This window comes from Symphodus melops (genome assembly GCF_947650265.1).
Source record: "Symphodus melops genome assembly, chromosome: 6".
Taxonomy (NCBI): domain Eukaryota; kingdom Metazoa; phylum Chordata; class Actinopteri; order Labriformes; family Labridae; genus Symphodus; species Symphodus melops.
Window position 1 is genome coordinate 11,009,086 of NC_136696.1, and position 16,348 is coordinate 11,025,433.

The 16,348-nt window shown below is 39.1% G+C and overlaps 1 protein-coding gene across 4 annotated transcripts in view; it reads left to right on the forward strand.

Moving 5' to 3' along the window:
• Nucleotides 1-16,348, forward strand: part of abcc8 (ATP-binding cassette, sub-family C (CFTR/MRP), member 8) — a 49,913-nt gene that overhangs the window by 13,778 nt on the left and 19,787 nt on the right. For 3 of the 4 annotated variants that reach the window (XM_079346585.1, XM_079346582.1, XM_079346583.1), the window contains exons 7-17: nt 1,809-1,997; nt 2,923-3,087; nt 3,167-3,322; nt 6,907-7,041; nt 8,151-8,313; nt 9,180-9,220; nt 9,687-9,832; nt 12,028-12,142; nt 12,342-12,518; nt 13,786-13,858; nt 13,963-14,068. In XM_079346585.1, coding sequence (XP_079202711.1) covers nt 1,809-1,997; nt 2,923-3,087; nt 3,167-3,322; nt 6,907-7,041; nt 8,151-8,313; nt 9,180-9,220; nt 9,687-9,832; nt 12,028-12,142; nt 12,342-12,518; nt 13,786-13,858; nt 13,963-14,068 — 1,466 coding nt within the window. The remainder of the gene's footprint in view (nt 1-1,808; nt 1,998-2,922; nt 3,088-3,166; nt 3,323-6,906; nt 7,042-8,150; nt 8,314-9,179; nt 9,221-9,686; nt 9,833-12,027; nt 12,143-12,341; nt 12,519-13,785; nt 13,859-13,962; nt 14,069-16,348) is intronic. The other variant, XM_079346584.1, reaches the window with a different exon arrangement.

Consider the following 16,348-nt stretch of genomic DNA (forward strand, 5'->3'; position numbering starts at 1 on the left):
CTTTCGAAGCAACAAAGGAAAATGGAGTGAAACCTTACGTCTTTGGGTTTAATTTTCCTATTGACACTACTGGCATGTTTAGGTACGTATGTTTTAGCTGCTGTTTTGAAAATTAAAGATCAGTTATCAATTTCCTTTCTTGTGCAAAATGTATGCCAGTTAACAATGAAGTTTTTGAATATTTCTAATAAGATAAGCGTGTGCTAAAAAAGACAGGAGAATCAAACAGCCTTATGAAACAGCATCTGTCTTTTCTGACTTTTTCCTCCCTGTTCAGGGATCACTGTGTTTCCCTGAGGCACTTGTCTTGCAGTCCTATCACTGCGGATAAAACTGAGGCTATGTCCTAGTTAAACTTTATTCTTCCATCCTGTTTCTATCTGTCTTTTTTCCTCTCTTTCTGTCTGTCTCATTTGCGAAGCACGTGCCAGGGGTCGTGGATGAAGGGCCCCTGCTGCAGGGTCATAGTTTTCCAGAGTTTAGAGGGTCACACAGATTCGTCACTGCCGTGTCCGGTGTGAACATAAAAGCCCACTTCCTTCCGTCAGGAACGAGGGATGAGAGCGATTGAGAGATCCCAGTGGAGGGACGGGAGGTGGGGTTGGGGGGGGGAGGGGCATTTAGAGCAGAGCCTGAAGGCGCCGGGTCATTCCATTTTACTGTGAACGAGGCGACATCCCGACCCCTGCGGGGGTGAAGGCACTGTACTTCATGGGAAGCTAGTTTCACTCCTCCTTCCTTCTCATTTGAACCCAAGGTAGACAACAAGGATGTGTGTGTGGGTGTATTTGTTTGTGTTTGGATTTGTGTATGACGTCCTCAATGACTCGTCTTGTACGAAAGCTGAGGTTCAGTTTGATCTCAAATGGAAAGACTGAGACACATGATAATGGTCACGTCCCTTCTGACAAGTCTGAAAAGTGAGTCAGTCATGCACACATACTCAAAACACACACACGCACACATCACACACACACACACACACACACACACACACACACACACACACACACGTCATACACAGTCAGTGGAAATGTTCTGAATAGGTTTGGCTGCACTCTGAGAAACCTTGATGTTTTCCTCAGCTAACTGATTCACTGAACAGAGCTGTTGTGTCAGTGTGACCTTAATAAATTACTGACATGATAAATAACTTTAAACAGACAACTGCAGGCTTCATGTCTGCTTAGCTAATGTGTTAAATGCTTCAAGTGATCTTTCGGGGTTTTTTTTTTGTCAGCTCAAGTAATCATACATCCTGCTATTTAATGTTCGCCCTCTGCATCACTGTGTTGCTTTTCCTGCTATGTTGGACATAATAGACTAACATAACTGACCGAGCTCCAATGTGAAACTGCCATTTAATCATTTAATCAGCACACAGCAGCAGCAGCAGCAGCAACAGGATGGAGACTGTGAAGCTGACCTCATTCTAAAGGGTTTTTCTACTGCAGCGTTAAACTGACTCTTGAGTAAATTGCGAAAATTCATCTTTTAACTTCAAGCAATTACTTCCTCTCGCTCTGCTGGATGGCTGTAATGTGAGCCATTGTTTCATTTTATTTTATTTTTTTTGTGCTGCTTGTTCCGCACAATAAAATGCCTGGTGTCTCATTTTCAACAGTTATTGTGATTAAACAAATGAAAGAATTTATATTCTTAACAGAGGGAACTAATTAACATTAGTGATAGAGTTTAATCATCTGAATCCTACCAAGTGTAATTTAGTTACCAAAAAGCTGCTGAATGTATGAAGTCATCACACTCATTTATTTGAACATTTATACCTTCTCTGTGTTTTATCTTAGAGGCCTCAGGGCACTTTACCCCAGAGCCCAAAGCTGATCTGGCAGGCGTTGAGGAAAGCGTTTGGCAAACCACTCATCCTCAGTATCACGTTTCGCTTCATGGCCGACCTGCTGGGCTTCGCAGGTCCTCTGTGCATCTCTGGCATCGTCCACCACATCAGCAAGGACAACCGCACAATTCAGCCGCCGGTGAGACGTCAACGATTCTACCGCTCACACATAAGGAGGATATAATACAACATCTCAGAATTTTTGTTTCAACAAAATATTTTGTCATGTCCCAACATATTAATACTGTATGTCTAGTTTTAAAAAAATATACATTTTGTTAATTTTGTTTCTCCCAGGTGCACCCTCCATGATGGCGCACTAATTTAATCTTCGTCAAATATTTATGAGACTTATTGTTGCCAGAGGTGACTCGGTTCCTCAGATTCCACACAGGACAGACTGCCAAAGCAGACACAGAGAAATGATCCCTCTATAAGTTTAGCTCTTCAATTATTTGTTTGAAAGTCCCGTCCAAATGAGCCAGCCTCATCTCACAAATTTATTTTGCATTAGTAAAAGAGTTGTCAAGCACTCACATTAATTTTACATGGGAGCAACTCAAATTGGAGAGGAACCTAAAAATAAACCAGTTTGTACAAAGATAGCAAGATGATGTTTCTGAGTTTTTTTCGTTGTTTGTGATTAGACAGACACAGAAAAATGAAGGATGACTGCATATGGAGTCAAGGCACGTTTGTAATCAATAATTTGTAATTCCCTGAGTGATTGATCTCAACCTGCAGAATTAATTAAACTCTGAGGGAGGCCCTATATCACACTCCTATCGCTGAACCAAATACCTCCTTGGATTACAGCTCACACTCCATATCTGCAGTTTCACGCTGTATTGAAGCCTGCTGTGAAATTGAACATTTTAGATGGAGATGCTTTTGAAGCTTTGAACAGGAACCATTTTTGCTGAATTTAATCATTGAAAGAAACTCACCAAGGCAAGAAAAATTCTGCAGAGTTCAGCCTGTGTGATTGACTCCGCTGTGGTCTGCCTGACTAACAATTATAAACCAATTGATTCTCCCCTCCCCCAACCTGTCTGTGTTTCCAGATGAAGTTACTTGGGATCTATTTCATTTCCTCCAAAGAGTTTCTGGAGAATGCGTATGTGCTAGCTGTGCTTCTCTTCATCGCCCTGCTCCTGCAGAGGACCTTCCTGCAGGCCTCTTACTATGTGGCGATCGAAACAGGCATCAACCTGCGTGGGGCCATACAGGTATGACCACGACTCATGTGACTGCACGAAAACAGAGTTCTAGATGTATAGCTGTTTATATGTTTGTTTCTCTCTTTAGACAAAAATATACAACAAAATCATGCGCTTGTGCACCTCAAACATGTCCATGGGCGAGTTGACCGTTGCTCAGATTTGCAACCTGGTTGCCATAGATACCAACCAGCTCATGTGGTTCTTCTTCCTCTGTCCTAACCTGTGGGCCATGCCGGTACAGGTAAGAATCATGCCATCCTGTATAAAGGTTTAAGCCAATTTTAATGCACGGTTAGAGTCCTACCATTAAACCCTAGATTTGTTTATGATCATCTCACAGTACAGACTCTGGTTTGATTCCCTGTTAGCAGCATGAACAGTGCTGCAACATTACTTGAATTTGTAATACAGAGTCTGCCTTGTTTTTTTGTTTCCTCCACATTCCTTTACCTTATGTTATCGGGCACTAAAGTTTTTAGTGAAGGTGACATTGTTAGTAACTGAAATGAAAACCTTTAATGTATTTTTCACGCTCAAAAAGCCAGCACCAGTAACTCACTGGAGAAAACAGAATTATCCTGAGGCCCATTAAAGTTGTTGCAGGTCACATGTGTTATCGATGCTGTTTGGTGAAACACAGCAGCTACAGGAGCTAAATGCTTACAGTAGCTTATGCAACTACTCATTTATCCCCTAATTAACACACAGCATTATAATACATGGGGGTATCGGTCTGTGTTTCATATTTCTGTTTCGCTGCATTTTTATCATGCTATGAATATAAACAGAGATGTGAAGGCCGAAGTCGAGCTCCAAGTATTAAAACGCCTGCAGGAGGTGGAGAGATTCACTGCTCATGTGAACAGTCGATTTCAAACCTGTGACCTTCCTCTTTTGTGATACTATCCTATAATTGGACCATTTGTTTCATGACACACTGCACTGTATAATCAATATTATTTCTTTACCATGTCCACGAGTGAGGGGAAAAAACATCTAGGTACAGTAAATTAGAAATATTAAGCCATGCCTTCCCATCTTTTTGCTGCTTTACTTAAGAGATCCACTTGTCATTTCTGTCTTTCCTTTGACCTCTATATCAAATGTTAATCAATTTTGCCTAATACACTTTCTTTTGATTTATGGCTTGAAGCAAAAATCCGTCTCATGTCCTCTCCTTATCCTAGTCCTACTTTTATTGAAGAATCTTAGAGTTGAAATGGAAAAAACTTCTGTACGGTGTTGAGTACTCTGTCTGGAAAGAGCAGAGAGGTTTGTTTTTAAATAACTCTGACTTAGACATCCATCAGAATGATCATGATATTTGGTCATGACTACTTGTTGTGAATAACTTTTTTTTTCCATCTTTACAAACAGCTGATGCTCTTTACTGTGCAATATTTTTTATTAAACTCATAAACAATGAGGGAAATTATTTAAACAAACTCCCAACAAATACAGGACGGAAACAGGCTGTGTTTTTTTCCTTCAGTGAGAGTATAAACCTGCTGCAGGTTTCTTTCAAGTCAGAGCTGCATTATTATTCTACAGCTGTCCTTGCCTGTCTGCTCCAAAACCTTCAATCCTCTGAGTTAAATTGTTACCGCCTCTGGCCCTGATGGGACGTGACACCGGATCTTTTAAAGTTCTTGACTAAACCTGAATGTTTCAGTATAGATTGTTTGTGTCTCTTTTTTTTGTTTCAGTTTAAATCTCCATTTTTTTTTTATTTGGGCAGTACAGCCCATTTATGATCCTCATGTTTTTTAGTTAAAGTAAAAAACAAGTTTCTCAGTCTTAGAGAGTAAATCATTTGAGAGTAAATCTAAATCAGTCGTCATTTCTGTTGTCAAAAGAGTTTTGTCTGTCAATAACACAATGAGAGAAATTGAGGAGTCATACAAAACAAAATAAATCTCAATGATACACATTTGTTTTCCAACGTTAGTCCACCTTTGGATTTTCTGCAGTGACAAACTGTTAGGGCTGCTGTGAAAGAAAAGATGTTTTAAAGGTTCAGTTGACTTTAGCCAAGGCTTAATGAGCCTGTTTTCTCTTTTGTGTTTCACAGCCTGTCGCTGTTTGTTAAATCAAGTTACTGTAGCATATTTGGAAACATATAATTTTAAGCTGCTTATTACCTTTATTTCACTAATAGGACATTTACTATATACACATATATTCCAGACTCAAATGTCTGACTTTTGGACATTAATGTATATGAATAATATTTATCTTCAGGATTAACTGAATTAAATCTGATGATACCATCAAGGTTTATAAAAAAAACACCAGAAGACTTACATTTTCCTTAACCTGTAACATATCTCAAGACACTTTAAAATAAGTTTACTCAAAACCTTTTTTTAAACTATCACTTCGAATGAACCTACGAACTGTACAGTTAAAAACATTCACATCAGTGTCAGAGAATGTTAACATGCTAATATGCTAAGCAAAGGATCCCATTGTTACATTGGGTCAAATATTGATGGTGGGAGTTAAGTGTGCATGTAGAAGACGGGTCTATTTTGGGCACTAAAGATTTATCGTGTTTCATTGAGTGCTCTATATTTGGCAGAACTGTTACTTAATTTCCATAAAATGGTGATAACTTAAACCCTGCAAACTAATGCTTTAGCTTCAACATGTGTGTTAGAAAGTGACCTCAGGAGTCAAAGACTTTGGCCAATGAGTTTTGTTTGCAGATAATGGTTTAAAGGTGATAAAAAGGTCTTTTATTTTCTAAATTATTGTTGTCTGATGTTGCTAAATGTTTGTGAATGCTTACCTGGCCAATAACTAAAAAAAAATGTCCGCACACTGTGCAGTCGAAAACTTCAGTCTAAGTAAAGACAGCTGCAAGCATGGCCTTAGACTATCCTGGTGTTTGATATTGAGGAAAAAACTGGCCACAGGGGTAAATCTCCTAAAGATTAATATCAGAGGTCAGATTATGTAGTGGTGCTCAGGGGAACAACTCTGCTAAGAATCAATAGTGTTTAATTAATGACAAACACCAAATGACTTAGTCTGCCAAAATAAGACGGTGCTGCTGAATTCTGCTGTTTGTTGCTTGAAGCTTTGAACACCACACTTAAATCAGGTGTGATTGATGGGAGAAGATGACACACACCACGTTAAAGCATTTGCGTAGCTCCACAACTCCAAATCACTATCGATTTGCCAGGATACATTTACAGAAAAAACGCATATAAGAGGCAGCAAATGTTTGAAGGATTTTCTTTTTATAGAGTAATTACTATGGAACTGTGTTAACCATCATCCACCATGTCCCTGGTGGCACACATTAATCCTGTGACAGATGAAGGGGACAGAGTGTGAAATATCACATACATCTACATCCAGCTGTGTGTGTCAAGGGGATATCTGAGTCTGATATCTCAGTCATTGTGAATTTAGTTTGATGCCAAAGATGGTTGAGGGAGAAAATGAGCTTCAATATTTAACTTAGAAATGCTCAACCTTGAAGGAATACGCTGTGTGTGTGTATGAATATAAATCCAACAGAAATGTATGTATCATCAAAGACTTTTTCTTTTATTCAAAGGCCCCCTATCTTCATAACAGATATCAGAAAGGAGTATTTCAAGCTTTTTATACCGACATGTATCTCTTTGCATGCATGCTCCCCCATTGTGCTCAAGGTCACTGATTTCCACAAAGTGATGCGCTGTGAATATTCAGTTTTAATTATGTCTGTGGGAGTTCTTTGTAACTGAAGGCTGCCTCTTTGGAAATGTTTCTCATTTGTCTCTATTACAATAACATCTTCCTTTCTCTCTGGTTTTCTTTGACTTTCAGATAATTGTGGGAGTAATCCTGCTCTACTACCTCCTGGGAATCAGTGCCTTGATTGGAGCGACTGTCATCGCTGTGCTAGCTCCTGTACAATACTTTGTGGCCACCAAGTTGTCCCAAACACAAAAGAGCACCCTGGTGAGAAGAGATTTGACATTGTTTGTGCCTGTTGCACCTGTTTATAGATGTTCGCAAGGACTGAGTTGCACTTAAAAAATACTGCCCCACAACTCTGGTGGCTTGTTTAGTAAATTCAGCAAATGAGTGCTGCCAGAGAGTCTTAATTGTATACTTCTCTTTTTCAAACGTTGTAGTGCAATGACAGTGTAGTCATTTAATTTCATCGTTTAAATACTGTATATATAGATTGTCAATACTTTTTTTTAATACAGCGAACAGCACCATAACATGATTAAGATGTTCTTCTGTGGACACAAATGTATCTCTGAACTCCAGTATATATGACACGCATCAAGCCAGAAAGGGATTTAGTACGAGTGGGGGCTGCTTTCTTCATTGGCCCACTTTCCCCACATGTCCCAGTGCAACTGAACTCTGGTCAAACCATAGGTGCACATTACACACATTGTTGTTTTCTGGATAACAGAGCTTCTCCCCCTGTACTGCCACATGAGAGCTTGCACTTGATTTTGAGACTGAGATTTATTTCGGTTGTATACCACGACATTTGCCGCAGACATGTAATATGTGCGACAACTAAAGTGATCTGTCGACTTTTTCTATGACAATATCTTTAGGTCCAAACTTCAATTTGTCCAGTACCCTGGTTTACATCATAGCCCCTGATCTGCTGGCTTTGCTTTAGACTCTTTGCTTTCTTGACACAAGCAAAGATTTTAAAACCTATTTTAGTGCCTCACGGATCAACTACAAACAATTCCAAGTTTTTACCTCATGCAGTTTCATGTTAGAAATAACATATGAATATGTTAACAAATATGTCAACATAAAATGTAATCAGTGTTTTCGATGTGAAAGGGCTCTGAGCTTCTGTTTTTTAAAGGGGTTATGCAGAAGTTAACTGAGTCATTTCAGGCGTCTCTCGCTCAGACACACACACACACACATCCTTTATAATACAGGCTCTATATTTAGTAAAACCAGTCCCTGGTAAAGATAATACTGTACTGTTTAAAGGTGACAATAGCGTCATCCTTTTTGAATTTACCTGTCCTCGATGTGCTCTATTGCTGTCTTATAATCAAAGACCCCCTCTCTACTTTTAGGAATACTCCAGTGAACGCTTAAAGAAGACCAATGAGCTGCTACGGGGCATCAAGCTGCTGAAGCTGTATGCCTGGGAGAACATCTTCTGTGACAGTGTGGAGGAGATGAGGGGCAAAGAGCTCACCAGCCTGCAGGCCTTCGCTCTCTACACATCTATATCCAGTTAGGAGCTGTTTCCTCTGCACACACTCAACTCTCTCTGACATTTGCACTTCATGTGTTTCTTTTGTTAACATTCACAGGGAGTCAAAAGGTCTGTACTGCGTCAATCCTTAAAAAAGCACAGCCAACATCTTTAAGTCAACATACAATAACTGAAAGTAAAGACAGATTACATATGAGACAGATTTATGTGGATATTTATACTTAATTGCACCCAGCAGTGCACAACATGGCCACTTAGTAGTTATTTGTTTTCCACAGATCGTCCTACTTATCTACTTCTACTCGCTAAGATAAATAATGGCTGTACAGTCTTCATGGCTCCAGTCAATAAAAAAGACCAATATCCAGTCTCAAATAAACCATTTCAGTTTGAAGAGTCGTTGACAACCATTGTTCCCTCCTTGAGTAATGACATGAACATTGAACACAGCACGATTGATTCCACAGCAGCGAGTTCATTTCATGGCAATTTAAGCTAACAGCACAGCTGATAGTGAGAAGCCACTTCTAGAAATGGGCGAAGAGAAGAGGATAACGACCACATTTACACAGGATGTTGTGATTCCATCTGCATCAGACAACTTGATTTATCCCAGAAGGGCAATTCAGTTTCATAGTGACTTTGTTTTACTGGTTTTGCAGAGTGCCTTTAGTTAAAACTAGAAAAATTGATGGAACTAAAAAGACGTTTAATTTGATCAAGTTATCATCCAATCAAAGAGAAACAATAAAAACAAACTACTATGGATAACCTATTGCTTGTTGTGAAAACATATCTCTACATTTTCTGTCAGTTTTATTGGGTTAAATCTGAAAAGAGTTCTTCTGAATATTGTTCTCTGTTTTCTATTTTCTATTTCCAGTTTTCATGAATGCAGCTATTCCCATTGCAGCCGTTTTGACGGTGAGTTTAAACTCTTGCTCTACCTTTAAGTCACCAAAGTGTGAATGAATCTTTATGTCCTGTACAGACCCCTGGGTAAAAAAAGCAGAGACTGGGACTGGTTATCTGATTGTAACATGTTATTGAGATTTCACCATGACAAATTGGAAGTATCTCTGACAGCAGTACACTAAAGCCTGCCTGTATTTATAGAAGTCCTTCATGCAGTAGACCTGAGCGTTGCAGACGGATACCAATGCGACAATTTTAGATGACCGGCAGCTGTAGAAAAATTATTGATTTTTGTTTGGATTCCATTAAGGCTTAATAGAAAATCTTGATTCTGACAGCTAGAAAATGACTTGTGCTTCTCGCCAATACCCCAAATAAAAAAATATCTGCCAATCAAAAGTGCCTCATTCACAGGCTCTAAATCCGTGCTCCCCAGAGTAACACGGCCACCCTGTCCTTTCCTTTCTTCTTGTAGACGTTTGTGGTTCACGTGCACATCTCAGAGGACGCTGATCTGTCCCCAGCTGTGGCCTTTGCCTCTCTGTCCCTCTTCCACATCCTGGTCACCCCCCTCTTCCTGCTCTCTAGTGTGGTGCGCTCCACTGTCAAGGCTCTAGTGAGGTAAGAAACAAAGCAAAAAAACCTCCTAAAGGTCAGTATCACATGCTGTGGTGCTCAGGGGAACAACTCTGCTCGGAATCAATAGTGTCTAATTAATGATAAACACCAAATGACTTAGTCTGCATAAATAAAAGGGTGCTACTGAATTCTGCTGTTTGTTGCTTGAAGCTTTTAACACCACACTTAAATCAGGTGTGATTGATGGGAGAAGATGACACACACCATGTTGAAGCGTTTGTGTAGCTCCACAACACTTTTTGAAGGAGTTTCTTTTTATAGAGTAATTACAATGGAACTGTGCTACCCATCACCCACCTTGTCCCTGGTGGCACACATTACTCCTGTGACAGATGAAGGAGACAGTGCGACAGAGTGTGAAATGTCACATCCTTCTCCATCTAGTTGTATGTGTCAAGGGGATATCTGAGTCTGGCATTGTGAATTCAGTATGATGCCAAAGATAGAAAATATTTCAGAGTTGATCACTGTATCATTATCTGTATGTAGATTTTGTATTAATAGTCTCTTACTCTATTGTTAAACTATGAAACATGGTTGTCTGTAAATATTTCTTGGTGAGAAAATTAACTGAAACAAAAAAACACTGCAGTCAGCAAGCACGAGGGTGAAAAACAAGCAACGTAGATGAAACACTTGACCTTTTCCTGCAGTAGATGGATGAACGGCTGTATTGTTTGATCAGCATTTGTAACAACATTTCTATTTCTCTGTTGTATTTGTACCCATGTCTCTGACACGGTAACTCTGCCTATTTATTTCACCAGTTAACTACAAGATCTATGATGTGATTATTCTGCTGCAGAGTTCCTGTGCTCCATCGCTGCGCTACTAATGCTGCAGAAATTATACATTCCCAATCCTGCAGGGCTTCTTAAACTGGATAGTTTACAGAATTGTCTACTGTAAACAATGTTTTCATACTCTTTAGGTTGAAACACATCTTAACATTTGCATAAAAATACAGTCACAACATTTGGACAAACTCAATATTAAAGGCAGGGTTGATGATTTTGAAAGTAGCGTTCCCTCAGTGCTCCATCTGCACCCGTCCCCTCCCCTCTGTGCTCCCTCAAAAGCCCATCACTTAGATGCACATGCGCCACTGGTCCAGAAGTGAACCTCAGCTCATGCTTTGAGTGGGTTCATGGTTTTTACAGGCTTACAACACCTACAGATGACATAAAGACAATTTCAACCAAAATCTTAATAAGTGTGTCTGGAGCAAATACAAGATGCCTTTAAAGTACAAGATATGTACATGGTTAACTTTAGAAAAAAGAAACCCTAATCTAGTGTCAATGAATTCACTTGAATGATTCCTATGTTGTTTCATGCATTTGTCATTAAGTCAATGAAGCAGAAGTCTTTTCTTTAAAAAATCTCAGGGTAGTTATAGGTCTTCTCTGCCTTCACCTCCTAAAAAAGATCACAGAGGAGGAGTGTAGTGGGTGGAGGTGATGAAACTGCTGCAGAATTGCAGCATTATACATATTCCATACACGGTTTGAAGGGGGTGTAAGCACTTTATTTTAACAAGAGTGGCCATCTTTTGTGCTTGCAGAAGCTCCCTGTGATCCTCCGAGGTGTCTATTTTTGGACTGACTGAGCTGACACACTTTATCCTCATAAAAGGTCTCTTTGTTACCAAAGAGAACAGGCTAACAACACCTTTAGTGCAGAGTCATTGTGCCGCTTTCCCATTAGGTTTATTTTTTAAAGGGGACCATTCTTTCTACAGACTAAAAACCTTTGATGTCTTCGAGTCATTCTCCTTTCATGATGCTCTTGTGATGATGATACACATACTCATGCTGATGTCACTGTTGCAGCATAATTGCTCTTACACACTACTACTCTACTGCTGGCTTATTGTCTTTATCCGTGATACATGTGGAGGCATAAATAAGTAAATTGGAGGGAATTGATCCCAGCGGAGAAAATTTCCTAATTTTTGCACAATTTTGTCATAAATTTAAATAGCTGTGTTGGCGAAGTATTGGTTTACGATATTTATTTTACTGGACGGACATCGCGATGATGTTGTCTCGATAAAAATGTGAGCATATAGTCTGCTACTCTAGTTCTTTGTTCAGTAAGTGGTCAGAGGGTTTGTCAGTTTATAAATTCATAGGTGTTTTTTATCTTAAGTTTCTTGATGTTTTTGTTTTAATCAGTGTTCAGAAGCTCAGCGAGTTTTTCTCGAGTGACGAGATTGGAGACGAACAAGAGCCCAGAGTGATGGTAACCTCTGGATCCAGCAATCACAACCAAAACAAATATCAGGCTGTGGTGAGTTTTGTGTTTTTTATTTATTTATGAAAGAAAGCTGGACATTGTTTCTTTCATACGATCTCTCCTGCTTGTTTGTGCAGGCTGTTTGACTCTGCTGTGAATGTTGTTGTCTTTCTCCTCCTGCTCCTTGTCTTCGGTTGATATCACCATTCACTCCACTGTCCTCTGTGCCTGATGTTATACAACCCTCCTCCAGTCATCCTCTAAACATTTCCCTTCACCCTCCTCCTCCTCTTTATTCCAACACCTCAAGCCCCTGAAGGTGGTGAACCGGAAGCACCCCCCGAAGGATGACTGGAATAACTACAGCTCAGAGGGGGACCATGAAGGCAACGGACTCCCCCAGGACATGGACCAAGACATCTGTATCAAGGTGAGAGGGATTAAAGGAGACGTCAGTGTTTTATAATTCAGGCTGCAATGGACACTACGCATTTGGCCTCATTTGAAACTAGATGTAGTTGAATTGGCCTTGATTAGTTGAAAAATTATCATTACATGTCAGATTTTTTTCTAGAAGCATTGACTGAGTTTATGACAGACAAAAATCATTCAATAGGTTGTTTGTGGTGTGGTGTCCCAGCATTTTAAAAACTTGATTGAAAAATAGATCACTCAAAGCCTCTTGAGATGCATATTCTTAAGAAAACTTCAGAATATAAAAAAACAATATTTAAAGCCAACACCACAGCATCAGAACTCGTAAAAGAACAGATACATTTTTAAATTGAGAGAACAGAGAAATAAAGGAGAAAGAGAGTGCTTTGGGAACATCAATTTTCATGCCAATAAAGCAACTTGAACTTGAACTTGAACTTGAACTTGAGAAAGAGACAGAGATTGTGATATGCAAGCAGTATGGTGACAAAGGTGGGGGTTAAACCTGGGCCGCCGCATTGAGGACTGTTGTCACTGTACATAGACCACAACAAGAAGAAAGTCTTTTTCTAGTCATATATACATTTGACGTTGATTAAGTTTAACAATTAGATGTTCCTGTATAAACATTGGAGATAAAAGACTGAATTGATTTGCTGTAAAATAGAACTGGGTTTTAAAAATGAATATATATAAAAAAGACTGAATTGAATCATAATCCCTGGGGAGAGATGTAATGGGTTTATTATTGTAAATAACATTTAAAGATTTCATAAATGACTTTGAGGTCTTAAGACATGTGGTGTATGCGTAGTACTTAACATATAACAAGCATCTTCATGCGGTACTTTGCACTAAAGTGTGTAAAATGAATACTTCTGTCTAAGTTTCATCATCACATCACTGCATGAACATGGTACAGAATGTGTTGGAGACCAATGGTCACCATAGCAACACTTTGAAGCAGAACTTGGAGGCTTGTCTGCACATTGCCATTTTCAAAATTAAATTAATTTGCCTTGGAGAAGCACTTCAGACATGTGTTTTTAATATTCAGGAAGTTGGTGATTGGATTTCCTTGACATAAAAAAAATATCTCCAGTTCCGTAGAATTTCTTTCAGCAGTGATTTGTTTGACCAATTTAATCTGTGAGTCATTTATCTTAGCTGCAAATGAAAAGCAGCAGTTTCCTCCTTCCTCTGCATAAAGTGATTTAATGTGTTTTCAATCTCTGGGTGAATCTATGATTTGTTCTCTTCAGATAACTAGCGGTTATTTTACCTGGACGGACGGACCACCGACACTTTCTAATGTAGACATAAAGATTCCTTTTGGTGAGCAGCATATAATCAGTCTACCTCCTCAGATGTCTTTCTGTTTAGTTTCCTACCTCATACTATGCTGTGTGTTTGTCTCTCTCTCTGGTGAAACCTCTCAGGTAAGGTGACCATGATCGTAGGGCAGGTGGGTTGTGGGAAGTCGTCTCTGTTGCTGGCAGCGCTGGGGGAGATGCAGAGAGTATCAGGAGCAGTCACCTGGAACAGGTACTTGTGAAATTAACTGTTCTCTAATTTAATCTGTGTTTCATTTTGAGATACTACTTGCCTCAACATCCACAGAGACATGCTGTTAGTGAATCATTTTTACATGTGCAAAACTGATTCATTACCCATAAACTAATTAGTGCTTCACGATTGAGGGGTTTCCTCACCATCACAGTATACATGTACTGTATGTTATACAGATCATTCTTAAAATGCAATACAATCCAGAGGTGAGATTTTCATTTGTGAAGAAACTGACCCCTCTGTTCAATTCTCATCTTTATAAACCTCCCAGGTAATTAGTCTGTCAGAGGCGGTTGGGTGCTCTTGTTTATAGTTTGGCCATTAATTCTACATCCCTGACACGGTGCGGCAATAAGCATCAAACTCAGACCTCTGACTCTGACAGGGCCATACCTCATAGTTGAATTTGTGGATAAGGGAAATAGAGCTGAGATTGCAGCTTTCGTTTTTTATGTCATATACAGCATGTAGAGTCCTTTAATGCACCACTGACCAAAAATGAGTTACATAGATGTAACATCTCTTCACATTAGCTCTACCAACCAACATTTCAAATGACCCCTGAACATCGAAATCTCAGTTTCTTATTACAATGCCAATAACAGAGTTTCTACTTGTTTGATATTTTAAGATTAGGCCATCAATAGGAAAAGAGTTTAACATTCAAAAATGGTTAAATGAACAGTTCCTCTCCCATTTTTTATAGAAAAAGAAGGATATGCTCTTGTTACCACCTTTTTGGATGGAAACCACTGCACTAAATTAATGAAATTTTATTTTAGTAGGGCACAACTTAAAGACTTATTCAATTAAATCTTGATTAATTATTGTCTCTGGAGTATTAGTTCTTTGTTTCGTTGGATGTTATGTTAGAATGGTTGAGCACACATTGAAGTGATTATTTATATGGACTGATGCTGAGTAATTTTTCTGTTTTAATGGGCTTGTATTTGCGTTTAGGACTGCAGAAAACAAGAGCTAGGCCTCTTTTGCTTGGACTAATTGTATGTTTTCCTTTGGAGTCTTTCTGAACCTGCTGCAAAAAGTCTGGCAAAGGGCCAATTATAAGGTTCAGCAGATAGATAGATAGATAGATAGATAGATAGATAGATAGATAGATAGATAGATAGATAGATAGATAGATAGATAGATAGATAGATAGATAGATAGATAGATAGATAGATAGATAGATAGATAGATAGATAGATACTTTATTGATCCCGAGGGAAATTCAAGTGTAGAGCGTGGATCAATAAATTAGAGCACAATTGAAAAAGCTCAGCTGAAACGGAATCATCATGTCCCACCTTCCTCTGTCCATCATACTCAGAGTGACCTTCACATCACAATATCTCTTCTACCACAACAACATTGGTCCTTGTTTTTAAGTTAAGTTGCCCTCTATTCGATGTACTCCTGGCTACCATGCACATACTTAAACACACACCCTCACATAGTTTCTTCTCTGATATTATTTTGGGCTGTGCAAGGTACTGAACCCTCTCAATAAGGTGTGCTGTCACTCAGTAATAGATGTAATCACAGCAACATGGGTATGAATTCTGTATCTCAGAGGATGAGAGTTTGCGTGTCTGCTTTTGAAGTTCAGACGACCAAAAATTCTGAACAGTACATGTGATGGCTGAACTCAGAATAGATCCCAGTAGATAAAAACCACTGAGGTTTTAAAGGAAGCACAGCAAGAAAATGGCAGCAGATGCATAAAGGAGAGTGGGTTTTTTATTTTTGGTGGGAACAACCAACATGGCTAATCAGGAGGGTGCGCCGAGTGCTCCTCAAGCTTGTTGACTTGTCTGATGGTAATTGGTGACTTTGAGAGTAAGCTGTTCGACATCAGTGGATGGATGGATGTCCTCTGCCTGAATTAACCATTAGCTTAGCATTTGTTTTACTTTGTAATATGTTCTTTTTTGGTGAAACGACGAAATAGTCTCAACCCAAGAGCCCTTGAAGTAGCGCTCATATTAGTCGTCCTGAACATTAAAAAGCTCATTTTTGACCTTTTGTGAAAGCATGTGATTAAACGGTTGATTATTTGGTCAACCTCTGCTTCCAAACAGAGAATGACTTTTAGTGTGTGAGAAATTCAGGACATCTCATTACATTTTTTTCTTGCAGATGTGTCTGGATTCAGAAGTGCCCCTAATGTGGAACAAAGTGACTTTCATACGACAATGATTTAGCTTTTATTTAAACTATAACAGAATTCTGCACATCAATGCTGCAGACATGAAG